At 42.7% G+C, this 27,760-nt stretch overlaps 3 protein-coding genes across 3 annotated transcripts in view; 2 read left to right on the top strand and 1 right to left on the bottom strand.

Annotated features, from left to right (window-relative positions):
• LOC308571672 (olfactory receptor 2AP1-like) overlaps positions 1 to 27,760 on the top strand; it is a gene marked incomplete at both ends in the record, with an annotated part of 295,033 nt that overhangs the window by 130,717 nt on the left and 136,556 nt on the right. The window lies entirely within an intron of this gene.
• On the bottom strand, positions 1,249 to 6,820 carry LOC308570533 (olfactory receptor 5AR1-like; the record flags this gene model as incomplete). The annotated part of the gene is made up of 2 exons (XM_081165437.1): positions 1,249 to 2,063; positions 6,221 to 6,820. 2 exons carry the CDS (start codon positions 6,818 to 6,820, stop codon positions 1,701 to 1,703), a joined length of 963 nt encoding a protein of 320 aa, XP_081021563.1. The 3' UTR covers positions 1,249 to 1,700.
• On the top strand, positions 11,316 to 26,212 carry LOC308570632 (olfactory receptor 14A16-like; the record flags this gene model as incomplete). The annotated part of the gene is made up of 4 exons (XM_081165547.1): positions 11,316 to 11,414; positions 12,664 to 12,978; positions 24,435 to 24,902; positions 26,147 to 26,212. 4 exons carry the CDS (start codon positions 11,316 to 11,318, stop codon positions 26,210 to 26,212), a joined length of 948 nt encoding a protein of 315 aa, XP_081021673.1.

The raw sequence follows: 27,760 nt of genomic DNA, 5'->3' as shown, positions 1-27,760 counted from the left end.
AGAGAGACAGAGAGAGACAGAGAGGTGTGCATGCACACACATACATAGAGCCTGGAGACACTGGCTAAGCAGGTACACAGAAAGGTCCTGCTGGGAGCATTAAGGGGACTAGACAGCTCTATCACATTGGCTTCCACAAGCACAGAGTTCAGAGAACTTTTCACAGCAATACATACCATGATAGGTAGAATTACATCCAAGAGAGAGGAGAGGCTATTCTGCTTGATATTGCCCTTGCAGAAAGCTCAGTGGGGGAATGGAAGCTTAACATGTCTTTGAACATAGTGCAGGAATAGATAGCCTGTGGATCTACAGATGTTGTTTGACTCCAGCTCCCATCAGCTCCAGCTACCACGGCAAGTGCTTAGGAGTTATGCCAGTTGTACATCACCAACATTTGGAGAGCCAGAGGTTCCCCATCCCTCCTATTACTTCAAAGAAAATATGTGGTGGCTCTTCAGATTTCTACCCATAACCTTTCAAATAGCATGAGTATATGCTGGAGAGGAGAGGAGCTGCCACCTTGTTCCTTGCAGAGCCTTTAAAAGGTGAGTTTAGAACTGCCCAGTGGTTTGTGATTGTCATTTGCATGGCTACACGCATCCATATTTTCCTTGTTTGCATGCATGCTTTCTTGCTTAAGAGTGATTCTAATGGTGACATTTATAAGCCTACACAAAGTAGGAGTAAAACCTCACAACCAGTGGTGAAGCTGCATACTCTGGCACCAGGGCGGAGAGCAGGCGGGCGTGTGGCGTGATGGTACCCCCTCCACCATTGGTGCAGGGGGCGGTGTGCTCCCCCCGCTCCCCGCCCCGTTCCTCTTCCAGTGCTCACTACTGAACTGGTAATTTGACTTGAGAGTGGGGAGGACACAATACCATTTCCAAAACCATATCTCTTCTTTATACAGCAAACCATAACACATTACCCATTTAAATAAACCTAACTTTTCATTATCCAAAGTTATTTTTTTCTCTAATGAAGAAAACACAGCTATTCTAAACTTTAGACAAAACTGGGTGGTTCATTTCATTCCTCAATATGGCTCAGTCATGAAAATGTGAATTAATAAATTTGGTTCATCTGCAGGCAGAAGATATCACAGAATAATAATCACAACAAATATATTTTGCCTGTCAGTGTCCTCAGACCAAATCCACAGGATACATTGAGGGTACTATAATATCTCTTAAAGCAGCCATGATGCAGCAAATTCAATAGTGTAAATTGCCACAATTAATGAGTTTGGGTGCAGTTAGAATGTAAAATCCAGGAAATACAGAAGTACCTTGGGTTAAGAACTTAATTAAATCTGGAGGTCCGTTCTTAACCTGAAACTGTTCTTAACCTGAGGTACCACTTTAGCTAATGGGGCCTCCTGCTGCTGCCGCGCCACCGCCGCACAATTTCTGTTCTCATCCTGAAGCAAAGTTCTTAACCCGAGGTAATATTTCTGGGTTAGCGGAGTCTGTAACCTGAAACCTGAAGCGTCTGTAACCCAAGGTACCACTGTATGTCAATAAAGGAGAGTTGACATTGCCATTGTTGCATGGAAATAACAAAAAGGCCCTGCTTCATTCCATGTACTCCTGAAATAAAGATACACTCAGTACTTGTTTGCAATGCTTACTAGTCCTTGAAAGTCAAATGATGTGCAAATCCCACAAAGGGGCTTCACCCATAAGAGTTCAGCACCCTCACATCACTGCATTACTTTTACATTTGCTGACAATCCTCTTCCAAGCTTCCTTCACTTCTTTGTTCCTCAGACTGTATATAAGGGGATTGACCAGAGGTGTCAGGACAGTGTAAAATACAGAAAAAAACTTATTCAGCTCCTTTAGTATTTTTGTTTTTGGTAGCACATAGACAATAATGATTGTTCCATAGAAAATGGACACGACAACCAAGTGAGAAGAGCAGGTGGAAAAAGCCTTCTGCCTACCAGTTGCTGAGGGAATTCTCAAAACGGCATTAATGATGTAAACATATGATGTAATGGTTAAGATAAATGATGGAAGTGTGCAGAAGGATGCCATGATGGTCAATGCAAGTTGAACCTTGTAGGTGTCAGTGCAGGACAGTTGAATGATAGGGAGGAAATCACAAAAGAAATGTTCTATTTCACTGCGGCCACAGAATGTTAGCTCAGATACAAAAACGATCAATATAGTGTTTTCTATGAAACCACACAGCCAGGATGCAGCTACCAGTTGAAGGCAAACCTTGTTGTTCATTATTCTTGTGTAATGCAGGGGTTTACATATTGCAGCATAGCGATCGTAAGACATCGCCGAAAGAAGGTAGCATTCAGATGCTGCTAAGGATGCTGCAAGCCACAACTGCATAAGGCAGCCATGGACAGGGACTATCCTTTTCCCAGTCAATAAACTATTCAACATTCTGGGCAGGATTGTTGAGGTATAGCAGGCCTCCAAAGAAGACAAATTCCCCAGAAAGAAGTACATGGGAGTATGAAGGCGCTGATCGGTCACAATTAGGACAATGATAAGGATGTTCCCAGTCATAGTCAAAACGTAGATGATTAGAAAGAGAAGGGAAAGAAGAATTTGCAGGTGCTGGAGATCCCCAAATCCAAGGAGGATGAATTCAGTTGTCATAGTTCGATTCACCCCCTCTGATTCTACCATGGTTTGCTTTTTTCTAGAGGCAAATAAAATAAAAGACATGCAATGATGTTTATATTGCAATTCTGGTGAATAGAACATATGGTTCTAGGATAGATCATATAGTTTTCTCTATGGAGGCCCAGTTTCTCATTCCAGTTCTATAAATTAATGTAGGGTGGGGGAGGAAGAAGGTCAGGCCAGAGTTTTCAGTTCATTAAAGAGGCATGTTGAATATAATCTATTTAGATATTTCAGCCCTGTCACAGTATGGTGAAATAACAGCAATAGAAATTACCTGTATTCCTTAGTCAGAAAATCTAAAGCTTGGGACTTGTACTTATATAGCAGTTAAATCTCTGTGGTTATTGCAAAAGGACTTGATTATCTTCTCAGATCTGGCAGTCACCATTCCCATTGTTCCTGATCTGTGTTCCAAATCTACTGTTTGAGAGGAAAATAAATATTTTTGTCCTAATTGAACTCTTGAGGCAGTACTGCTGCTCCTAGTTCCAACAAATCTGTTTTACCCTTTAAGGAATATGTACCCCCAGTACAATTCATTAAAAAACTAGTGCTGTGTGAAAAATGTCTTCTGTGTTTTCCTCCTACCCATTCTCCACAAGAAAATAAATCACACTCAGAAATTGTCGAAGAGAGAAAAATGTCGGTGGAATTCTCAAGAGTGGGTTGAAGATTTTATGTTGCACTTACTTTTGTGAATTTCCTATCTTTTGTTCTACAGATCATTTCTCTGGTAATCTGCACTCTGTTCTGTAAAACAGATATAGATAAAATTTCTGACTGGTGATGTATATACTGTATTGTTGTGCAGTGTTGTATATTGTGGTGTATGGTGGATTGTCGTGTAAGTTAATGTTGTTTGTCAAATAAAGTATTTTTGAAAAAATAAAATAGAGGACAAAGGATTAAGGGCCTTGGTGTGAGATGGGAAATGGGTGGGCCCCCTCCCTCCCTCAAAAGATAAAGCCAGAGTTTGAAATAGAGTTTTGTGGTGATCTGGGTCAGAAGCAAGGCAGCAAGCTGAAGAGGTCCAGAGTGTAGATGCAAAGAGGAAAGTGCCTCAGAAGGGTGAGCTAACTGGGGCTGAGAAGCTGCAACTCATTGATTTTGCCACTCTCTGGGAGCCTGCTGTGGAAGAAGGGGTGCAGCAGGAGGAATTGGAGGTACTGTATGTGTGAACATGCTGGAGGAGCAGCCAGCAGCTGAAGAAATGGTGGCTTATTTAAATAAACCATATTTCATAAAGATACCCCAGTCTCTTCTGTGCCTTACTTCCAAAGGAAACACGAACCCTTGGTAAGCACCTGGAACCCTTGGAATCTTGCACCATTTGGAGATGGTGGTAGACTGCAACAATACTTTGCTTTAACTTTTGTTTCATTATGTAAATCACTTTCTGTCACTTTTTTGGAAAAACCAAACAAAAAGATTGATTAGTGCTTATTATTAAGATTATTATATGTGGACAATGTTCTGGAAATGATGCTTCATCACACATAATGTCAGAGACTTCTGGGTGGAAGTTGTGTTGTTCCCAGGGAATTGTGGGTAGAATGAAAAGTTCCACTACTTTGAAGTACGGTGTAGCTTTCTTCAAAAATACATCACTAGTTGTTATGCTGCTGTAGCCTAGTATGAGCCTGGATCCTTTGGGAATTTTCACTCCTGTCAGGGACTGGGTAGATGAGGGAAAATGGTGGAGACCATTGTCCCAGGCATCGCCTAGAGAGGAGGAAGAGGCAGACAGCATAGACCTCCAGGAGTGGTTTGGCACAGGGCATACCTCAAAGGGAGATGAGGGCAAAAGTTGGGAAATAATAGGAGAGGAGGAGGAGGAAGTGGAGAGCATTCAACTGGCAGAGCCTGAGCAGCACTTGAATGAGAATAGAGAACAGAGAGCTCAGAGGCAACTGTCACGTACTGGCCACCATTGGAGGCAGGAGGAGGAGTCAGATGAATAGCGATGAATAGGGGAATAACGTAGAAGGGGTGGAGTTTCACTCGGGGCAACGTTAGGCATCATGGAGCATCTTCAATTTGCCTCTGTAACTTGTATTAATAAACAAAACACTGCTTTCCTGTGAATCGGCTGCAGCTGCCAACAGCACCCTGACAATGCCCTCTGCATCCAATTCTAAAAAAAATTATGGTGAATGGTTCTATGGAGCCCAAAGCTGAGTTTTTACATTACAATTCAAAAATGCAAGTTCTTTGTTGTACTCACACAGTTTCTGGTTGGACACTGATTAATTATAGCTCAGTTTCCTAGTAGCTTTAGGCAAAAGACTGCAGTAATAGTAGGGTCGCCATACACCATTTTTGCCAATTTCCCTTGAGAATAGCTTAAAAACTGCATTCTTTTGTGATTTTGCCAAAAAAGCAACCCTAAGTAATAGCCAAAGATGGATACAAAATAAATCATCCAACCACAGCAAGTTTCAAAATAGAATCCACTTAATAGAGACAACCTGATGAAAACACAAGACCACAAAAGTACAGGGTGGGGATTTTGACTCCTTGCTCATTTTGTTATGTGCTGTCAAACCATAGGAACAAGATTGCTGGTAAAATCTGCTGCCATCTGCTGGATGTGAATTTTGAGTCATCCTGAATCACTACAATGGTACCTCGGGTTAAGAACTTAATTCGTTCCGGAGGTCCGTTCTTAACCTGAAACTGTTCTTAACCTGAAGCACCACTTTAGCTAATGGGGCCTCCCGCTGCTGCTGCTGCGCTGCTGCTGCTGCGCAATTTCTGTTCTCATCCTGAAGCAAAGTTCTTAACCCAAGGTAATATTTCTGGGTTAGCGGAGTCTGTAACCTGAAGCATCCGTAACCTGAAGCGTATGTAACCCGAGGTACGACTGTACTTCATTAAAAAGTTCCATGCATGTCTCACAACATTACATCTTAATGCTATTGAACATTTGCATCTTAACCACATTACACAGTGCCCTCTGAAGCCATTTTAACAGGAGACACTTAGATATTTGTGTCTCCCACATCTGTGAATGCAAATCCACATTACAACAAACCATGTGCCTTACACAAGGAGCTTCCATGTGTACAGTAATGTCCCCACTTCAGAAGTAGCAACTAAACACGGGAGCTACCCAAAAAATGCCATGGAGGTGAGGTAAAGGTGTGGGCTTGCAGTACTGTTGTATCTATGTTGCTTCTTCACAGCAGCAAACTTGAAGAAGCCTACAATGTGAAGTAATTTGCCCACTTTCTGATAGCTCTCCCCAGGGCCATCTTCACCTCTTTGTTCCTCAGGCTGTATATATAAGGATTGACCAGAGGTGTCAAGATGGTGTAAAAGACAGAGAAACCTTTATTCAGCTCTCTTAATTCAGTTGTGTCTGGCAAAAGATACACAATGATGAGGGTGCCATAGAAAATAGTCACCACAATGAGGTGAGAAGAGCAAGTAGAGAAGGCCTTTTACCTCCCTGCAGTAGATGGGATTCCAAGAACGGTAGTGATGATGTACACATATGATGTTATTGTTAAAACGAATGGTGGCAAGGTGCAGAGTGAGGACAGGACAGTTGATAAAAGCTCTACTTGGTGTGCATCACTGCAGGTCAGTTTCGTCATGGGGATGAAATCACAAAAGAAATGCTCAATGACATTGTGGCCACAGAAGGTTAACTGTGCCATAAAAATTAACAAGATTGAATTTATCACAAAACCTCCAAACCAAGACCCAGCTACCAGCTGGAGGCAAAGCTTGAAATTCATCAGGACTGAGTAATGCAGGGGTCGACATATGGCCACATAGCGATCATAAGACATTGCTGCCAGGAGATAGCACTCTGTTGCAGCTAAAAACCCAAAAGCCCAAAATTGCACAATGCAGCCCCAGACAGAAACACTTTGGTTCTCAGTTAAGAAACTGGCCAGCATTCTGGGGAGGATGGTTGAGCTGTAGCAGGTCTCCAAGCAAGACAAATTGCCCAGGAAAAAGTACATTGGTGTGTGGAGGTGCTGATCTGTCACAACTAGTGCAAGTATGATCAGGTTCCCAGCCATGGTCATGATGTAGACTGTTAGAAACACAACAAAGAAAAGAATCTGGAGGTCCCGGACTTCTCCAAATCCAAGTAGAATGAATTCTGTGATGATGGTTTGATTTACCCATTCTAGTCTTTGCATAGTTTTCATCTAGTGGAGTGGGAAGATAACAATTAATGCAATTACTATTAGTTTTTTTTAAAAAAAACCCCACAGTTTCAGTAACATCCAACTAAGCTTTAAGCTCTTCAGTTGTGTGTAAAAAGGTAAAGGGACCCCTGACCATTAGGTCCAGTCATGACCGACTCTGGGGTTGCGGCGCTCATCTCGCTTTATTGGCCGAGGGAGCTGGCGTACAGCTTCCAGGTCATGTGGCCAGCATGACTAAGCCGCTTCTGGCAAACCAGAGCAGCGCACGGAAACACTGTTTACCTTCCCGCTGGAGTAGATACCTATTTATCTACTTGCACTTTGACGTGCTTTCGAACTGCTAGGTGAGCAGGAGCAGAGACCAAGCAACGGAAGCTCACCCAGGCGTAGGGATTCAAACTGCCGAACTTCTGATCAACAAGTCCCAGGCTCTGTGGTTTAACCCACAGCGCCACCCGCGTCCTCAGTTGTGTGTAGGCTGTATCAATTGGTTCCATTCTATGAACAGGAGTCTTTCCATTCATGGAAAAGTCTTTGATCTAGTGAAAGCCTCTCAAGGATGGGTCATGATTTTCACTGATGTCCTTATCTCCCTGTTGACCCTTTGGTTTCCATGCTGCTTCAGAGGGTGCACCAATTCTTGGGATCAGGTTTTCAGAGGAGAATGGGCAAGAATCACAATAGATAATTGATTTAAGTAGCTTTAAACACATTTAATTTCAGCAGTTTGTGCTCACTGGACACGATCTGTTAAAATTTTATATAAATTGTTTATTTAGAACATATGGGGTTAATAAAATATTCTAGTTTGGTGTCTAAAAAGAAAAGAAGGAGAAGAAAAAACCTTGCATCTTCTGAATTGCATTGTCATCCAACCAAGGGAATGGATTTTTTTTTTAGATTTTTAAATGTTATGCTAAAGAATCAAGTAGGTAGCCGTGTTAGTCTAATGCAGTCAAAATATATTTATTATTTTTTTTATAAAAAAAAAGTCCAGTAGCACCTTAGAGACCAACTAAGTTTGTTCTTGGTACAAGTTGTCGTTCTGAAGAAAGCTTATACCAGCCTTTCATAACCTGTGGGTCTCCAGATGTTGTTGGACTACAACTCCCATCACCCCTAGCTAGCAAGGCCAGAGCTCAGGGATAATGGGAGTTGTAGTCCAACAACATTTGGGGACCCACAGGTTGAGAACCACTGGCTTATACCAAGAACAAACTTAGTTGGTCTCTAAGGTGCTACTGGATATATATATATATATATATATATATATATATATATGCGCTAAAGAATGTGCAGTATATTTTCCTAACAAAGCATCAATATATAGTTGCTCAGTGGATACATGCAGGGTCTCCGCCCTTTTCTATCTCCTGCAAGTTGCAAAGAGATCTATGAACAGCAACAAAGACAGTAATTCTATTTGTCTGGGAGTGAGCCCCATTGAATCCAACAGGATTTCTTCTGAGTAGGCATGATTAGGATTATGCTGTAAGGCACATTGTTCTCCTTAACAAAATAAAAATAAAATAATTGACAGCTTTCTGACATGCTTTCTAGACCTGTCAAAACAAATAATAAACCAGGGAGCCAATCTGAAAGTAATTGATGAAAACAAAATAAAATTTAAAATATCAATAAATACAAAATAAAATTGCAAAGATTAAAAAGATTTTCAGAAAATGATAGCCGTCTCCTCTGCCATTGCTGAAGAACATGGGAAAGTATTGCTCACCTGAATTTCAATTTGCTAGAAATCTTTGAAGTTTAACTTCTGGCCTTCAAAACCAGTTGCTTTAAATATTGAGATGAAGCTACTTCAGTCATGCTCATGGATCAGCTACAGTGAGAAAGGTTCACTTGCGCCTGAATGTTCAAAGTTCTTTATTTGAGTTATAATTGCTTAAGAAGAGTGGGAAAGCAGCAAATACTCATATCCTAATTAGACTCTTGGGAAATCTTTGAGTTTAGTTTCCAAATCAGTTTTGTGCATCTCTTTGAAGAACCTCTACCTCAGATGAATACATTCAAAATGGGAAGGCTTCCTATCCTATCCTTTCCTCCCCTCCCTTAATTAGGCCTTTTGAATAAAGATTTTATTAGACATTACAGATTAGAATCTGCCTAATTCGAAATCTTTAGTAAATTTGAAGTGTTTCCTCTTCAGACTAACTACCTAAGAGATTTCAAAGGAAGCGTTAATAGTGTTGTTAACTATCACAAAATTTGTAATCTTATCCAATGTATATATTTTATAAATATATGAAACCCTTTCTTTCAGCAGCAAGTACAAAACAGAACAAATCAAATTGCAGGCCCAGGCCACGCACTTCCTCCCCTCCTCCGCTCAGGTGAGCCACCAATAAAGCAGACCACCCAGCTGAATGGGATCAAATCAGGCCACAAATTTATTGACTACTGATGAAGTGGTTTGGCATAGGCATTGGGTGAGCATTTATTTCCAGGCTGCCTTCCAGAAATGACATCAGGGACAACCCAACAGCAAGAATTCCCACAGGGGTCATAGCTTCTAGAAGTGCTGAGGGCCAAGCCCCCCAACTGGGCAAGTGGACAGAAGCAACTCCATCACAGATCCCTTTAAAGTGATATCCTACTTCTGGAAAGAAATGTGAGGGTACAACCCCACACACATACACAAAAGCTAATGTTAGTAAAGGTAAAGGGACCCCTGACCATTAGGTCCAGTCGTGACCAACTCTGGGGTTGCCACGCTCATCTCATTTTATTGGCTGAGGGAGCCAGCATACAGCTTCCTGGTCATGTGGCCAGCATGACTAAGCCGCTTCTGGCGAACCAGAGCAGTGCACGGAAACACCGTTTGCCTTCCCGCTGGAGCGGTACCTATTTATCTACTTACACTTTGACGTGCTTTCGAACTGCTAGGTTGGCAGGAGCAGGGACCGAGCAACGGGAGCTCACACCGTCGCGGGGATTCGAACCGTCGACCTTCTGATCGGCAAGTCCTAGGCTCTGTGGTTTAACCCACAGCGCCACCTGTGTCCCTGTAAAGGCTAATGTTACCCAATGCTTAAACCACCAAAGTTGTGATGATTGCTACCGGGTAGACAAAACCTCCAGGTCATGGCCAATTTGCCTGATAGGCAAATTCCTACCCAGCCCCACAAATATGGCAACCAACGCAGCAATAGCAAGGTCAATTCAATGAGTAAATGCAAAAATTACTGGAGTGGGTGGGTGGGTGGGTTCATCTGACGAAGAAGTGCTGGTCATCAGGGGCTGGCATGGGCTGTTTCAAATCCCCTGGGAGCAGACCTGAAAGAAGCCTGATGGTTCCCTCAAGCCCCAGCCCTCCAGGCCAGCTTGCCATTGGCCAATTCAGCAGGCTGATGCAGAGCAGGATTTCAGAGACTCACACTCCAGCAGGGATCAGACCCTGGTGCCCAGCACTGCATCGTCAGTGGAAAGGGTGGCACTGGCCGTCCCTCAAAGCTGCTGCACCTCTAAAAGTGTAGCTATGGCTCTTTTTAGGCACACTATTAAATTGAATAAGGATAATCCTTTGAATTGAGTCAGTTTACAAAAACTTCAAGCCATTACAATCAAGTGACATAAGTCAGTGGTTTTCAACCTTTTTGAGTCCATGGCTCCCTTGACCAATACATTCTTTCTGCAACACCCCTGTGGGACTCAGAAGCCCAGGTATGTCACCCCTTGCCTGCAGAGCTGGCAGCCTCTCACCCTTTCTTGAACACCCTCCATTGTGGAGTGTTCCCTCAGCCTCCTCTCCCCTCTCCTTGGGAGTCCTCTGGGCAGCCACTGCTGCCACCCCTGGTCTCTGAGCTGCCCCAAAGAGAGGTGCCTCCTCACACTGTCCCACAGGGGTTTGTCCATTCCCAACAGCAAGGGCTGGCAGACTGGCTGGCTGGGCTCCCTCACCCTCTTGCTTGCTTATTCTGGGGCCACATCAGCTCCTGGCAACCAGCACCCCTGGCCAGCCCCAGAGGCACAATTTGCCCACAGAGCTTGTTGTCAAGATTGCTGCAACAAACAGCTGTGCAAGCCTTTTGGAGGCAGAGATGCGAGAGGGCATCAGAGGAGGGAGGAAAGGAAAGAGGGACAGAGGCCAGTGTTGCCTGTGGCTCCCCTGACTATAATTCAAGGCACCCCAAGATGCCATGGCACACTGGTTGAAAACCACTGACTAAGTGAATATTCACTCAACAGCCATTCATGTGGTATCTGAAATGAAGCTGCATGCTTCGGACTTCTATAACCATATATCATATGGAAATCAAACAGTAAAATACACGTACACGTACTACCCCCACCCCTACAGAATCTTCTCTTCTCAGCTTGAGTTGCCTCTTGGGAGCGAAGCTCCTGAAGAACTATAAGAGGCAAATATTGATAAAGTTCTTTGCCACATTGTCTTTCAACATCTGCCAATTAATATATGACCAACAGAACACACATAATCACTACTTAATATTTATTTCAATGCTTGATTAGACCCATGGGAGTGAATGAACCAAATATAAACTTCATTGCCATGTCTCTTTCATTTCTGTCAATGCAAAGAGCAATTAGACAGATCATCTTTGAAACAGATAGAGTGAGAAAAACATGATAAATGGAGGAAATAGCAGCTCGCATTTGGTGGATGGCTACACCAATGAACTGCATGATCAATGATGGAGAGAGAGAAATAAAGTAAGATTAGGTAACCCAGAATCTACCCATGCACAGCTAGGTAAGTTCATGTGGTATTTTCAGTTACCTTATTTGTTTTACCAATTTGATTGATTGTATCAGAAGTTCATTATACTTTGGATACTCTGAAGAAATATATTCAGGGGTTAGGTGTGCATAAAGCCACCATCTAAACTGGGGCTTTGATAAAGAAAATATTTCTACCAGTGCACACTCATTTCTTAAAAAACATTGAAGAAAACAGGACAGTGGCAGCAATTCAGCAATTCTTCTTTGTCCATGTCAGAACTACAAGGAATAGACTGATCAGGCTCACAGGGTTTAGTTGGATTGTGATGGGATCTGATGGGATGGGATCTGATGTTGTTGCTTCTGGAATTAAAAAGTGGCAGTGGTGCCATCAGCGTAGGACTTTGAGACAAAACTTCAGGCTTCTATGCAGAAGAATGAACAAAAGGGCCTTCAAACCAAGTGGTGCTGAATGCATCACTTTTGGGTGATATATTATACATTTACCATCTAAAGAGCTGCACCTCATAAGAACATTGAATAAAATATTAAATTACCTAGCTGCAAGGAAAGCGATACATGAATTACAGTCGTGTTCAACTCTGCTTTTCATTCTGAGAATGAATTGTTTTAGAACAGTGCTCTACAGTCAGATGTGACAACCAAATCATAGCTCTGTCAACACAGAGTAGTGCTGTAGTGAGAAATGTTGGCAACCTTTTCAAAACTTGTGTAGCATATCTTAAAATTCCACAAATAATTTGTTTGGAAGGGAAAACATAATTTCATTCTGAATTCTGCTAGAGGAGAGTTTTCCATAGGCATGCATCAACTACCAACTTGTATAAGAAAGCACTGCCTCTGTTGGGAATAGCGCAGAAAGAACAGCCACTTAGGATCTAGTTCACTCTGCAATGCTCGCACCCACCTAGCTAATTTCTGGGCAAGAACTGCAAAATAGGTATCCCCAGGTCTAATGATAGTTTCTTGACCATGCAGGGGACTTCCTTCTTCTCTAAGGCACTAAATTCTCAGCAAGAACCTAATATCCTAATTCAATCCACTTGAGCATTTGGGCATGTTTCCATCAGCACGTTTTCCATCTTCTCTTTTTCTAAAATGGATATGTCTTCTTTTCACAGCCACTGAAGAAGCAGACAATGCATAACCAATCATCAAGAGTGACTGAATTTGTTCTGCATGCATTCTCTGATGATCAGAAGTTGCAGACATTTCATTTCACTACTTTCCTAGCCATTTATTTGATGGCCGCCATTGAAAACCTTTTTATCATCACAGTCACCATTTCCAGTCATCACCTTCACAAACCCATGTACTTCTTTCTCTCCAATCTGGCATTACAAGACCTTGGTTCCATATCTGTCACAGTTCCCAAATCCATGGCAAATTCCCTGATGAAGACCAATACCATTTCTTACAATGGATGCATCTGTCAAGTTTTCTTCCTTGTCTTTTTCACTGCATCTCACATCTTCCTCCTTGGCATCATGGCGTATGATCGCTATGTTGCCATCTGTAATCCACTGCAATACGAGACTGTGATGAATGGGACAGCATGCATCCAAATGGCAATCAGTGTATGGAGCATCGGGCTTCTTTATTCCACAATATACACTGGAAGTACATTCACAATAGAGTTCTGTACCAATGATATCAATCAATTCTTCTGTGAAATTCCACAGCTGTTCAAAATTGCTTGCTCTGACTCATATATCATTGCATTTTTGGCTGTCTGGATTGGAACTTTTGTGGCTTTTATTTACCTTACATTAATAATTTTTTCTTATGTTCAGATTTTCAGGGTGGTTTTAAAAATTCCTTCTGCTGAGGGGAAGAAAAAAAGCCTTCTCAACTTGCTTGCCACACCTTGTTGTAATATCCTTATATTTTATAAGTGGTTCTTTTGCCTATCTAAAGCCAACATCAAGGTCCCTATCAACCATGGATCTTGTAGCTTCATTGTTCTATTGTGTGTTGCCACCTCTTATGAACCCATTAATCTATTGCTTTAGGAATAAGGAACTAAAAATGGCATTCTGGAAGTTGACTGCCAATCTTTCCACTCAGTTCTTACCCAGTTGTCATTGACTAGTGGACAGGTCTTAGTAACCGCAAAGTTCCCTCAATTTTATTGAAATGTTTCTAAAATTGTAATTATTATTATTATTATTATTATTATTATTATTATTATTATTATTATTATTAAGCTGGACACTATTTCTCCTCTACATATAAAAAGATTTTGGAACTTGTCACTTGTCTGAAATCTTGCAAGTAAATCTTCAGACTTCTTTCTTAGAAATTGTTTCACTTGATTAAATTTGTGGAGGTGAAAGAACTATATAGGGATTCAGTCCAAATCACTTCAGCCAATGGAAAGAAGAATAAATGTGACGACGTCCCAAACAAATGTGGAGAGAGGAACATGTCATAAATGGAGAAAATGACAAATCCCATTGGATCGCTAGAAACCAACAGAACAATCAGAGATGTAAAAAGAACAAATATAATGAATTAATCTACAAACCATGGCCCTTACTAACTCTTCTTTAATTGTTGTTATTGTTTAGTCGTTTAGTCATGTCTGACTCTTTGTGACCCCATGGATCAGAGCACGCCAGGCACTCCTGTCTTCCACTGCCTCCCGCAGTTTGGTCAAACTCATGCTGCTAGCTTTGAGAACACTGTCCAACCACCTCGTCCTCTGTCGTCCCCTTCTCCTTGTGCCCTCCATCTTTCCCAACATCAGGGTCTTTTCCAGGGAGTCTTCTCTTCTCATGAGGTGGCCAAAGTATTGGAGCCTCAGCTTCATGATCTGTCTTTCCAGTGAGCACTCAGGGCTGATTTCCTTCAGAATGGATAGGTTTGGTCTTTTTGCAGTCCATGGGACTGTCAAGAGACTCCTCCCGCACCATAATTCAAAAGCATCAATTTTTCAGTGATCAGCCTTCTTTATGGTCCAGCTCTCACTTCCATACATCACTATTGGGAACACCATAGCTTTAACTATACAAACCTTTGTCGGCAAGGTGATGTCTCTGCTTTTTAAGATGCTGTCTAGGTTTGTCCTCCTTCTTTAATAGTTGCTCTTATGTCCAGATCTTAAGGATAGTTCAAAGAATTCCTTCTGCACATAGGTGAGCACAATCAGTGTGTGGACTGCAGAGCTCTATTCCCCAGCATACATGGGAAATTGTCTGAAAAAAGTTCTGTGTCAATAATAGTCTATGGAATTCCACAGTTATTATTATGTGTTGTCTGAATTGTTGGGTCTGTGGAATGTTCTTGTTCTAATCATTTTTCCTTCTGTTTAGATTTTACAGGTCATTTTATGAATCCATTCTGCCCAGAGAAAGCAAAATGCCATTGAAAATTGCTTGTGACACCTTATTGTAATATACTTATATTTCATAAGTGGTTCATTTGCCTAGCCCACATCTGGGTCTTTATAAAAAATGGCTCTCATGATTTCTGTGCCCTATTGCATGTTTCCACCAGTAATGAACCTATTGATCATTAAGAATAAGGAACTGAAAATGGCATTCTGGAATTTGATGGCTAGTCTTTTCCCCAAATTCTTACCCAGCTATTACTCAGCAAGCCTCCTTATTTGATCCCATTTTGGCAAAGGCACACGCACCTAACCTATATCTAACCTCAGATATGACTTATGGGGTAGAAATCTTGCTCAGCCACAAGGGGGTTTTCAAGGGTGCCTGCAAAGCATTATGAAAGGTAATGCTGCCAGATAATCAAAAGCCCATTTCAAGTTGTTGTGCAAGATTTGCAGTGATTTTTAGGAAGTCATTAGTTTGCACCAGGCGTCCTATTGGAAAGACCCAGTTCTCTGAGTGCATGTTCTGGAAGTTGGGCAATAGGGGCAGTACAGGATTCCTATTGGTGTACCGACCTCCCCGCTGCACCAAGGATTCCCTGCCCGAGCTGCTTCAGGTCGTGGCGGATGTCCTCCTGGAGACACCTAGTTTGGTTGTCCTAGGGGATTTTAACATCCATGCCGACACAACCTTACAAGGGGCCGCTCGGGACTTCGTGGAAAGCATGGCCTCCATGGGGCTGTCCCTGAATGAGTCTGGCCCAACTCATAGCCACGGGCATGCCTTAGACCTGGTGTTCACCTCTATTGATGTTGGTGATCTGACACTAAGTAAAAGCGAAACCAAAGAAGTGCCATGGTCAGATCACTTCCTGATGCAACTGGACTTCTCCGCGACCCTTCCCCTCTGCAGGGAGGCGGGACCGATTCAGATGGTCTGCCCCCGCCACTTAATGGATCCAAATGGTTTCCAGAGAGTGGTAGGGGATGTTTTATCCCATGTTGATGGCCTTTCAGCTGATTCCCTGGTGGCCCGCTGGAATGTGGAGTTAACCAGGGCTATTGACTGTTTGGCTCCAAAGCGCCCTCTCCGATTGCATGGAGCCCGGACAGCCCCGTGGTTTTCCACGGATCTGAGGGCAATGAAACAATCGTTGAGACGGCTAGAGCGCTGGTGGCGGATAACCCATTCTGAATCTGACCGGACACGGGTTAGAGCTCAATGTCGAGCCTACCAAGTGGCGATAGTGACGGCGAAGAAGACTTTCTTCACCGCCTCTATTGCATCTGCGGAAAACAGCAGCAGGAGACTCTTTCAGGTGGTTCGCAATTTAGCGGAAACACCTGCTCCATCAGGGCCCAGTAGGGGCAATATGATCTCCTGCAATGACTTTGCAAAGTTTTTTGCAGATAAAGTCGCTCAGATTCGAGAAGAGGTAGACTCCACCGTGGGAGCAGGGCCGGGGCAGGAGAGTGCTAGAGTCCTGTCTAGTCAAGTTGTGTGGGATCAATTCCAATCTGTTATCCCCGAGGATGTGGACAGGCTGCTTGGACGAGTGAAACCAACCACTTGTCTCCTTGATCCTTACCCATCCTGGCTTGTAAAAGCTAGCCGGGAAGGACAGGGCGATGGGCTTCGTGGGGTGGTGAATGCTTCCCTCCGTGAGGGAGCCTTCCCAGACCCGCTGAAAGAGGCGGTTATTAAACCGCTTCTTAAAAAACCATCTTTAGATGCGGCCACGATAGCCAACTATCGCCCAGTCTCAAATCTTCCATTCTTGGGCAAGGTGATTGAGCGAGTGGTTGCTGAACAACTCCAGGCACGCCTGGAAGAAGCGGACCATTTGGATCCCTTCCAGGCGGGATTCAGGCCTCATCATGGGACTGAAACTGCCTTGGTCGCACTGGTTGATGATCTCCGGCGGGCTAGGGACAAAGGTGAGAGCTGTTTCCTAGTTCTGCTGGATCTCTCAGCGGCGTTTGATACCATTGACCATAACATCCTTCTGGACCGTCTTGAGGGGCTGGGAGCTGGGGGCACTGTTATACAGTGGTTCCGCTCCTTCCTCCTGGGCCGTGTTCAGAAAGTGGTGGGGGGGATGAGTGTTCAGACCCCTGGGCCCTCACTTGTGGGGTGCCTCAGGGTTCTGTCCTCTCCCCCATGCTTTTCAACATCTACATGAAGCCGCTGGGAGAGATCATCAGGGGATTTGGGCTGGGTGTTCATCAGTATGCGGATGATACCCAGCTCTACCTCTCTTTCAAATCAGAACCAGTGAAGGCAGTGAAGGTCCTGTGTGAGTGCCTGGAGGCGGTTGGAGGTTGGATGGCAGCTAACAGATTGAGGTTGAATCCTGACAAGACAGAAGTACTGTTTTTGGGGGACAGGAGGCGGGCAGGTGTGGAGGATTCCCTGGTCCTGAATGGGGTAACTGTGCCCCTGAAGGACCAGGTGCGCAGCCTGGGAGTCATTTTGGACTCACAGCTGTCCATGGAGGCACAGGTCAAATCTGTATCCAGGGCAGCTGTTTACCAGCTCCATCTGGTACGCAGGCTGAGACCCTATCTGCCTGCGGACTGCCTCGCCAGAGTGGTGCATGCTCTGGTTATCTCCCACTTGGATTACTGCAATGCGCTCTACGTGGGGCTACCTTTGAAGGTGACCCGGAAACTACAACTAATCCAGAATGCGGCAGCTAGACTGGTGACTGGGAGCGGCCGCAGAGACCGCATAACACCGGTCTTGAAAGACCTACATTGGCTCCCAGTACGTTTCCGAGCACAATTCAAAGTGTTGGTGCTGACCTTTAAGGCCCTAAACGGCCTGGTCCAGTATATCTGAAGGAGCGTCTCCCCCCCCCATCGTTCTACCCGAACACTGAGGTCCAGCACCGAGGGCCTTCTGGCAGTTCCCTCACTGCGAGAAGCCAAGTTACAGGGAACCAGGCAGAGGGCCTTCTCGGTAGTGGCGCCTTCCCTGTGGAACACCCTCCCACCAGATGTCAAAGAGAACAACAAATACCAGGCTTTTAGAAGACATCTGAAGGCAGCCCTGTTTCGGGAAGCTTTTAATGTTTGATGTATTATAGTATTTTAATATTCTTTTGTAAGCCGCCCAGAGTGGCTGGGGAAGCCCAGCCAGATGGGCGGGGTATAAATAATAAATTATTATTATTATTATTATTATTATTATTATTATTATTATTATTATTATTATTACCATGTTGAAAAGGGAGTCTGCAAGACCCTTGCAGGCAAAAAAGGGTCATCGGATGCCATTGAGATTGGACAGATGAGAAGATGTTTGACAGATGAGAAGCTCTGTCCACCTTCCACCTGTAAGACTTGGAGCATGATGGGAGAGGGAGATAGCATGTCTGGCCCACCATCCAGATCCCCTTTCCTGGATTGTAGGGGCGGGGGACTTGACATTTACTTAATATTTTATTTAAACTATTATAGAATAAATACTTTTTAAATAAAACCAAACATTTCTGGGTTTTGCCCACTTAAGTTTTAAAAATGTGTCTGAAACTGGACATTATTTTTAGTCATTGTTTCTTCTGACAAAGATGCAAACAGTTAGAAAACACACTTCCTAATTAGAAACTATTTCACGTTCTTCTAATGAATCCCTTTGGGGAATGTTTGTATCCACAATAATTTTGCTTAGCTCCTTGAGGGATGTGTGTCCCTCGTGAAATTAATTAATAAGGAATAGCACTTTGCTTTGAAAATTAAGGTTTAAGATGTATCTTTCTGTCTTGATGACTTAGCTGTGGCTTTTTGGTTGCTGTTGGTTCTCTGACTGTTGCTATCTGCTGCCACCTGTTTGTTATTGTTACATGTTTAGTTATTACTAGGGACTTTGCTGTTGCACTCAGATTTTAAAGTGCTCTGCTTTAGCAGTCCATAGCTCTTCAGAACCCAGCTGTTAGCATTCTAGGTGAAACTAACATAAATTATGAAGCAAAGTGAATCCCTTTTAGTTTCTGCACAAAAAGCTTTTGGACCAAAGTGTTGGCAATCTGGTGGCCTTAATCCACTCTGAACAGGCTGCTGTGTTTGTAAAATTCATCCAGGGAAAAGTCTATATGAATTTTTCAATTTCCCATTATATTGAATGGAGAACACACAGATTCATTTTAAACAGAGTGGCTTGGAACTCAATACACAGATCAATGTGGAGAGAGTTCAGGGTAACTCAGAAACAGTTTGAAAACAAAACAAAACAAAAAACAAAACACACAGTGAAATGGCAAATATTGTGGCCTGTGTACATCCCATATGTAGCTCATAGAATTGTAGAGTTGGAAGGGACCCAGAGGATCATCTAGTCCAACCCCTGCCATGGAGGAATATTCAGCTGTTCCATACAGGGATTGAACCTGAAACCTTGGCATTATCAGCACCACACTCCAGCCAACTGTGTGAGAAAAGCTGTCTGACCATCTTTCTTCATGTCGTTCAAAGAGAATGTGTGAAACTGGCTGTGATCTGAAATACTTATTTCTGCAAGCAAATTATTTTTCTCTTTTTTTAAATATGCACCTGCTAATTAGAAACTATTGCAAATACATATTTTTTCTAATCAGGCTCAGTCCAAAACAGCTTGCTATCTGAGGCAGATCAGCAAATAGTGCTGGTATTGCACCCAAAGTAAGACGGATACTGCCAATATGTTTGTTAAGGAATGCAGTTAATAGGTTAATTCTCTATGAACTAGCAGAGATCATTCATTCCCCACAATGCACCTACATACATCTTGTGGTACTGTTATCTGTATTAATGAACAAATTTGGGAAGAAACTTTATGTATAAAAGGGCTCAGGTGTGGCTTGTGGTAGGAGACAGCCTTCAACAATTCCTGCAATATGTTGGAACGGTGGATCTGAAAGAAGACTTTTTGAAGAGATTGTCTGAGGAAGAAGTTGAGAAATTGCCAAATTTCAGAACTCAGAGAACTCAGAGAAGTTGCAGGACTGTGCAAGCAACTGAACCTAAGGACTTGGCTGTAGACTTTTAACACAGCAAGGACTTTGCAGCAAAGAACCCTCTCTGGGATCAGAGAGCAAAGACTACTTGTAACATCTGTAAATAGTGTGTATATGTATAGTGATGTGTGTTGGTGTTGGCCTCGTAAAAGCAGCCCTGCCAAATTGCTGTTTTCTGTGGTGAGATGCAGGAGGTGATCAAGCATAGAACTTGAGTGAATGTGCCCTCACAGAGTTAATAAAAAGTATTCTCATTCTTGCCTTTCCAGGCTAAAGCAGATATTCCCTTCTCTAGTACTGTCCACCAATTCTACACCAAAATTTGATCTGCTGAGTGGTTACTCCACATGGGGCCATCTCCACTAACTCACATCTGTCTGAGGACAATCACATTCAGCCAGTGATGCATGTGTCTTGCTTGTGGGAATCAGGCCTGCATGGTACCCGAGCCACCGCATCCCTTCCACCCACCCAACCACCCATCCATGTCACTCTTGTGATGGACACACTCACTCTGGCAGTGCCCCATCCTTTGGATCTAGAGATCCAGCCAATTCTTTTATTGATTACTCGTCATTTAAAAAAATTGGGAAATTATATATAAAGAACTGGGAAACAAATGTTTAAAATAATGTTTGTTAAAAAACAAGAAGCATTTTTGTTAGGTATTTTAGGACAAGAGTTGCCGAAAGAAAAATGGACACTATTTATGTATGCTACAACAGCGGCTAGAATTTTAATAGCCCAAAATTGGAAGACTGGAGAAGTACCATCAAAAGAACAATGGCAAGAGAATTGATGAACTATGCAGAGTTAGCAAAGTTAACGGACAAACTGTGTGAAAAGGACAATACAGTAGTGATTTTGAAAAAGAATGGGAACCTTTTGCAGTATATTTGCAGAAACAAAACAAAAAATGGACCCATTGGCAGGATTTAAATAAACATTTACAAATTTATTTACAGAGAACAAGAAGTATAACAATGTGATAATATAGTATTACTGTATTTTTTGCCCTATAGGACGCACCATCCCATAAGGCGCACCTAGTTTTTTTGGGGGGGGAACTAAAGGGGGAAAATTATTTTCTCCCCAGGTGCGGGGCTGGGGCGGGGGAAGCCCGAGCTTCCCCTGACCCCAGCCCCCAGAACAGGCAACTCTCCGCAAGCCGCGGGAGCCCAGTGTCGGGCTCCCGCGCCTTGCGGAGAGCTACCCGAAGCCCCGGCGTGACTGCTCAGTGCGCCGGGCTTCGGGATAAGAGGCAGCTCTGCGCAAGCTGGGGGAGCCCTCCCGCACCTTGTGGAGAGCTACCCGAAGCCCCGGCATGACTGCTCAGTGCGCCAGGCTTCGGGGTGCAGGCAGCTCTGCGCAAACCGGGGGAGCCCGGGGGGAACTCCCGTGGGCTCCCAAGGCTTGCGGATAGCTTCCTGAAGCCTGGAGAGGGAGAGGCGTCAGTGCGCACCGACCCCTCTCACTCTCCAGGCTTCAGTGAAAGCCTGCATTCGCCCCATAGGATGCACATACATTTCCCCTTCATTTTTGGAGGGGGAAAAGTGCGTCCTATAGGGAGAAAAATACAGTATATATAAACAGCAGAATGTATCATTTGATGCAACAAACCAGAAATGGAAGTTGAGGGAAGTCAATAGGGAGGGGGGAAATCGGAAAATGAATGTTTAGTAAGGATATTGGATATTTGTTATGAGGAAAGAAAATCAATAATAATTATTTTTAAAAAATAAAAATAAAAATTATTTTATTGATTACTCTACACAGGTGATCAATAGCTGTTTTCTACCCTACAAAAGGTTATGAGTCCAGATGGTAATAGAACACAGAATATGGGATATCTGAAAAATTTTCAGACTTGTTGAAGTGATTTTTAAAGCAGAGGTGGACGGGAATATGCTTCCTTCCCAGTAGACAAAAAGCTGTTGCAGCCTTGAATAATATTAGCTTTTTTGCTGCTGCTGCATACAACTGTTGACTCATGTCATAGGACTCATGTCACAGGAGCTAAGAAGAAAAAAATATGTGAGCCCCAAAAATTAATGGGCACTGCCATTCAAAAGGTGTGTGCATGTTGTATCATGTGATTGATTATGTATGGTGGGGCTTACGTGCCTTGCCCCCACAATACCTTATTCAAGTTGGAACCCCTGACTCATGTGGAGTGAAGGAAATAAATATGGGTAAAATTAACTGGAGTATCTCTTTTTTACTTCTGCCAATACAGAGAACAGTAAGAAGGATGTGATCCACAGAGAAAATGGCAAATCGCATTGGTTGGCCAGAAATGACCTTTTATCAGTTGATACTCCATGGAATGTTTCTATATGTAAACAGTAAAATACACATATATACCACAAATACCTGTGAGTGTTTCCTTCTGAGTTTGATTAGACTCCTGGGAGTGGTGGAAATAAATATTCATTGCAGCTTCTCCTTTACATTTCTGCCAGTACAGAGAACAGTATCACCTCTCAGACAGCTGTGGAGAGAGAAGGATGTGATACATTGAAAGGGCAAATCACATTGGCTGCCCAGGAAAATGCCACAGATCTTAATCAGGTATGAAAATGAAGCAGATAAAATTACCCAAGATCTGCCCCTGAACAGCATGGTAAGTCTTGGGATACTTTTCCATTATTGGTGACCTACATAATAAAAATAAAGTTTTATCACAAGTTATTTATGGATTCTCTAGTCCAGAGTCTGCAAAGGTTAGGTGTGCAGAAGAGTCACCATGTCACCAAGAATGATACAATTTCCTTCAATAAAGAGAATATTCTTGCCTGCACATAGAAGAGAACAGGCCAGAGTAAGTCCCTCTTTGGTTATGGATGTTGGAAACATGGCATGGACAAAGACGGTTAAAGTTGACAGACGGGGTTACTTGGATTATGTTGGAAATTGATGTCTGCTTTGTATTCTTTTTATTCGGGTTTGGGAAGGCATGATTCTAGGCTTCCTGTAAGCAGAATGAGCAGAAGCACACATGCACACACTGGAAGAAGAAAATGGGGCACCTCTTCCATGAAGTCCCACTTTGCTTGTGCATCTCAGAAACCTGATTTGGACAAAGATTGATGATCATTGGGGTTACTTGGATCATTTTGAGAACTGATGCCTGCTTTTCATTCTTGCCTCTGGGAGTGAAAGGACCAGTGGTGGATTCGTATCAGGTTTGGGGGTAAGAATTTCAGACCTCCACTTAGATTAAGCAAAAGCAAGACATTCATACACCAAAAAAACTGGGACAGTACTGCTCTTGTAGATAAATAAAGTCAGTGGTCCCCTAGTTTCTCTTCAAGCCTCTCAGATATTTCTCCTGAAAGGTAGATTGCAGGTTCATTATCTGAAGTTCAATTTAGTGAAATTTTGGCAGCAGCTTTGAATTTCAAGGTGCTATAAATAGTATGTTAAGCCCTTTACAGCTTAGAACTTGGATAGGAAAACTAAGGCCCAGGGGCTGGATCCGGCCCAGTTGCCTTCTAAATCTGGCCTGCAGATGGTCCGGGAATCAGTGTGTTTTTACATGAGTAGAATGTGTCCTTTAATTTAAAATGCATCTCTAGGTTATTTGTGGGGCATAGGAATTCGTTCTTTTTTTTCCTTCAAAATATAGTCGAGCCCCCCACAAGGTCTGAGGGACAGTGGACTGGCCCCCTGCTGAAAAAGTTTGCTGACCCCTGGTTTAGAACTTGGTTATTTGTTTACCCATACATGCCCACTCAACTATTTCAGTCTGCAGAATTGGCCGTGTTACAGGTGACACATAATATTCAATCTACACTTACAAAAACTGACTTTTACTGTGGTAGCCCCTACAGTTCTTTATTACATTAAGTTTCTATGTCCAAGGATCACTGGGCAGTTAGGAATTCCCTGCATAATGACATAATTCTGGACAAGAGCCCTCAGTGGACTATTTTAAATGGCTTTTAAAACCATTTTATTTCGATGAAATATGCCCAGACTTGCTGTTTTAATGTTATATTTTGTAGATAAAAAATGTTAATTTTTGATGATTTTATCAGTGTTCCTTGAAAAAAGCATTTCACCATATTTCATATTGTCTGCTTTACTATTTTGCAATTTAATGCCATTTAATTTTCTTTAAAACTAAAAAAAACCCCGAACAATTGTTTATTAAACAATCAATTGTTTATTGCTTACTTAAGTCAATCCACATGATCATATTGGGGAACATGCATCAAAGCATTCTCCGCCTCCTTTCTAAAATGGCTTTGTCTTCTCCTTGCAGGTACCACACACTCACACAATGTTCAACCAGTCTTCAGGATTGGAGGAATTCATTCTGCATGGATTCTCTGATACTCAGTTCATTATACTTTTGATCATATATCTGATCGCTGTCACTGAAAACCTCATCATCATCACAGTCATCTCTTACAGTGCTCAGCTTCACAAACCCATGTACTTCTTTCTAGCCAATCTGGCATTCCAAGACTTTGGCTCCATATCTGTCACAGTCCCCAAATCCATGGCAAATGCCCTGATGAACAGCAAGACCATTTCTTACAATGGATGCATCTGTCAGGTTTTCTTCTTTGTCCTTTTCTCTGGATCTCATTTTTACCTCCTTGGAATTATGGCATATGACCGCTACATTGCCATCTGCTGCCCGCTGCACTATGAGACTGTCATGAATAGAAAGGCATGTATCCAAATGGCAATCGGTGCATGGACTGCTGGCCTTCTGTATTCTGCATCATACGCTGCTAGCACATTCACAATAGAGTTTTGTTCCAATAACATCAATCAGTTCTTCTGTGAAATTCCACAGTTAATCAAAATTGCTTGCTCTGAATCATATCTCATTGCATTTTGGAATACTTGTGTTGCTGTTTCTCTGGCCTTCATTTATATTGCTCTAATAGTGTATTCTTATGTTCAGATCTTCAGGGCAGTTCTAAGAATTCCTTCTGCCCAGGGAAAGGAAAAAGCCTTCTCAACTTGCTTGCCACACCTTGTTGTAATATCATTATATTTTCTCATTGGTTCATCAGTATATTTAAAGCCAACTTCTAAGTCTCTATCATCAATAGATCTTGTACTTTCTGTGTTTTATTGCATGTTGCCACCAGTCATGAATCCCCTAATCTATAGCATAAGGAATAGGGAACTGAAATTGGCATTATGGAAGTTTATTTCCAACGTTTTTGCTCATTTTTTTGCACAATCATCAATGCTTTTAAGGAAATAATAATGCAATTTTTCTGTTTTTAATTACCACTATGAAATCTTATGTCCTTACAAAAAAATACAGTATAAACCTTTAGCAACTTACATGCTAGTTTATCTCTACTTTATTATCTTCCAGTGAATCTCTTAACTTTCTTGTATTCTGAAACATATATTTAAAGTTTCTAAACTTCCAATTTTTCACTTTACACCAGTTTTCCCATATACATTTTTAAAGCATCCACCATCTGAAATCATTCTGTCCAAATAAATACAAATGTTTAGAAAACACAGAAAGCAATTAGGAACAATGTCATGTTCTTCCAGTTAATCTCTTTTTCCTAGCCACTTAAAGAAAATGTGGTTGTTTCGAATCTTCAAAATATAATGTAGGCTTCCGGCCACGCCCACGATCAATGGTGGTTGTTCTTCATAGCCCTGCAGGGGCTGCAGGAAAGTTCAGGCAGCGGGAAGAGAGGATTTATGAGACATCAATTCTTGCAATGCTCCCCAGTGGTGTCTGGGGAGTTCACTGCTACCCATTGTGCCGCTCAAGCCCATGTCTGCCAACTTGAAAGGCAGAACAAGTGCTACCTGGGAGTGTGTCCCTGCCATGGACAAGCCTCCATTTCTGGCATGATTTGTGTTGGGTTCCTCCTTAATCTGGAATATTGACGTTTATCAAGAGGCTCCTGGAACAGCATAAGATAATGGGCTGCAATCAATCAGCTGCCGAAAGACTGGGTCTGGTTCTTTGAAGGCATTTGAATGTTTGCTTTTCCCCCTGAAGCGTGAGAATCCTCACACAGCTGGAAAAGGAAGCAGGAGGAAAAGCTGCTCTGTGCTTTCATATGGTTTTCAAATGGTCTATTTTTCCGCCTTGTTTTCCCCTGCAAAATGAAAGAGACGTGTATAGCCATGGTGATGTGATTCTGTCTGTCACCATGGAAAGAGGCGGAAGGCTTTTGATTTATGCTCAACAAGGAATGTAACAAGATTTTATTATGCCCTCCCCCCTTGACCAAGGTTGTATGGACTTTATTTAAAATTATCTTTGGATTGGACCAGGAGTGTGAGGGAGCATTGCAGAGCAAGTCGAATGAACGGCTGCTGAAAGATCTGTTGAGAGGTTGAATTTGAGAAAGGAGTCTGTTTTTGGCTGTGTACCGAGGAAGAACTCCAGAGGGGACTTTTAATGGTGGAGACTGGACTTGTACTCTGTGAATTATTTATACCGAGGAAGAACTCCAGAGGGGACTTTTAATGGTGGAGACTGGACTTGTACTCTGTGAGTTATTTATACCCGCAGCCTGTACGCTAGCTGGTGAACAGTGAAAGGAATGGAGTGTGACCTTGTAACATCTAGATAAACACTGCAAGAACTGAATGAAGGAAGAGAGTAATTAACTCTCCCAGGACACCAGGTCTGAAACATCAATGTATTTGATGTGAAATGGATTTTATATTTACATATTTTATATTTATAAGAGGTCTGTTTGTAAGGAGAAGAATATGGTCAGCTGTAAGAATGGACTAACAACAAGTGAAGGAACAAGTGGACAACAAAGAAGAGAGGATGCAGCAACAGGAGGAAATGATTGACTTATGTTTGCAACACAAGCGGGAAACCTGATTTTTTAAAAAGAAATGGTATTAAATTAAAGTAATTTGGTTTGATTTGCAATAATTTGGAAAACTAATAAAAATAATTAAAAAACAAACTTCAAAATATAGTGTATACTTCCTGTAATAGAATTTTAAGATGTCTTGGCCTGTACAGTGGTACCTCTGGATGTGAACAGGATCCGTTCCGGAGCCCCGTTTGCATCCTGAAGCAAGCACAACCTGCGTCCACGCATCTGCGTGTGTGTGGGTCATGATTCACCGCTTCCACGCATGCACGTGACATCATTTTGACCGTCTGCGCATGCGCGAGCGGCAAAACCCAGAAGTAATGCATTACTCCATTACTTCTGGGTCACCGCAGCACGCAACCCGAAAATACTCATCCCGAAGCTACTTTAACCCGAGGTATGACTGTATTGACCACTTAGCTGTGATTTACTTAGGTGTTCTACTGAGTCACAACAGGAAAAAGCTTGGTGAAATCTGTTGCCATGTGTAAAAATGTGTTTACAGATGGCAGTTATGTGCTGCCACCTGGCAGTTTTGAGTGTTGGGCCATCCCACCACTACCACTACTGCATAGGGAGATAAACCTGTCTCTTTTTACTCTTTTACTCTTTTTGTTTGTTTGCCTCATCTTGTTGTTTGTTGCTTTCTGATGATAATTCATGAATTAAGAACAACATCAACAACCTCAGATATTTTCCCACAGGAGGTATTATGCAGAATATGCTGCTCTGTAACATTTAGCAGGGAATGGAGCAAGGGGTTATGTGTATACAGCATGTTGGCATTATAATGCAGGGAAAGTCCAACCAGTCGGAGCTCTACGCAAGCCCATGCTGCCTATCAGATGCCAGATCCTAGCTTGCGCCCAGGATTGTCAAATGGGGGCACAGGCTCAGATATGGGTTGGGCTGATTGGCAGAGCTGTCAAAGCAGGAAGCCTTCCCTCAGGTCCGCACCCAGGCCATTTAAACAGCCTGCACCTGGAGCCTTTATCAGTTTTTCCTTGTTGGGTTACCCATCCACTCTCCCTTGGTTCAAGCTGCTGTT

This window comes from Podarcis bocagei, assembly GCF_964188305.1.
Source record: "Podarcis bocagei genome assembly, chromosome: 13".
NCBI lineage: Eukaryota > Metazoa > Chordata > Lepidosauria > Squamata > Lacertidae > Podarcis > Podarcis bocagei.
Note: the sequence above shows the minus strand (reverse complement) of the source record. Positions and strands in the feature narration are given on the sequence as shown.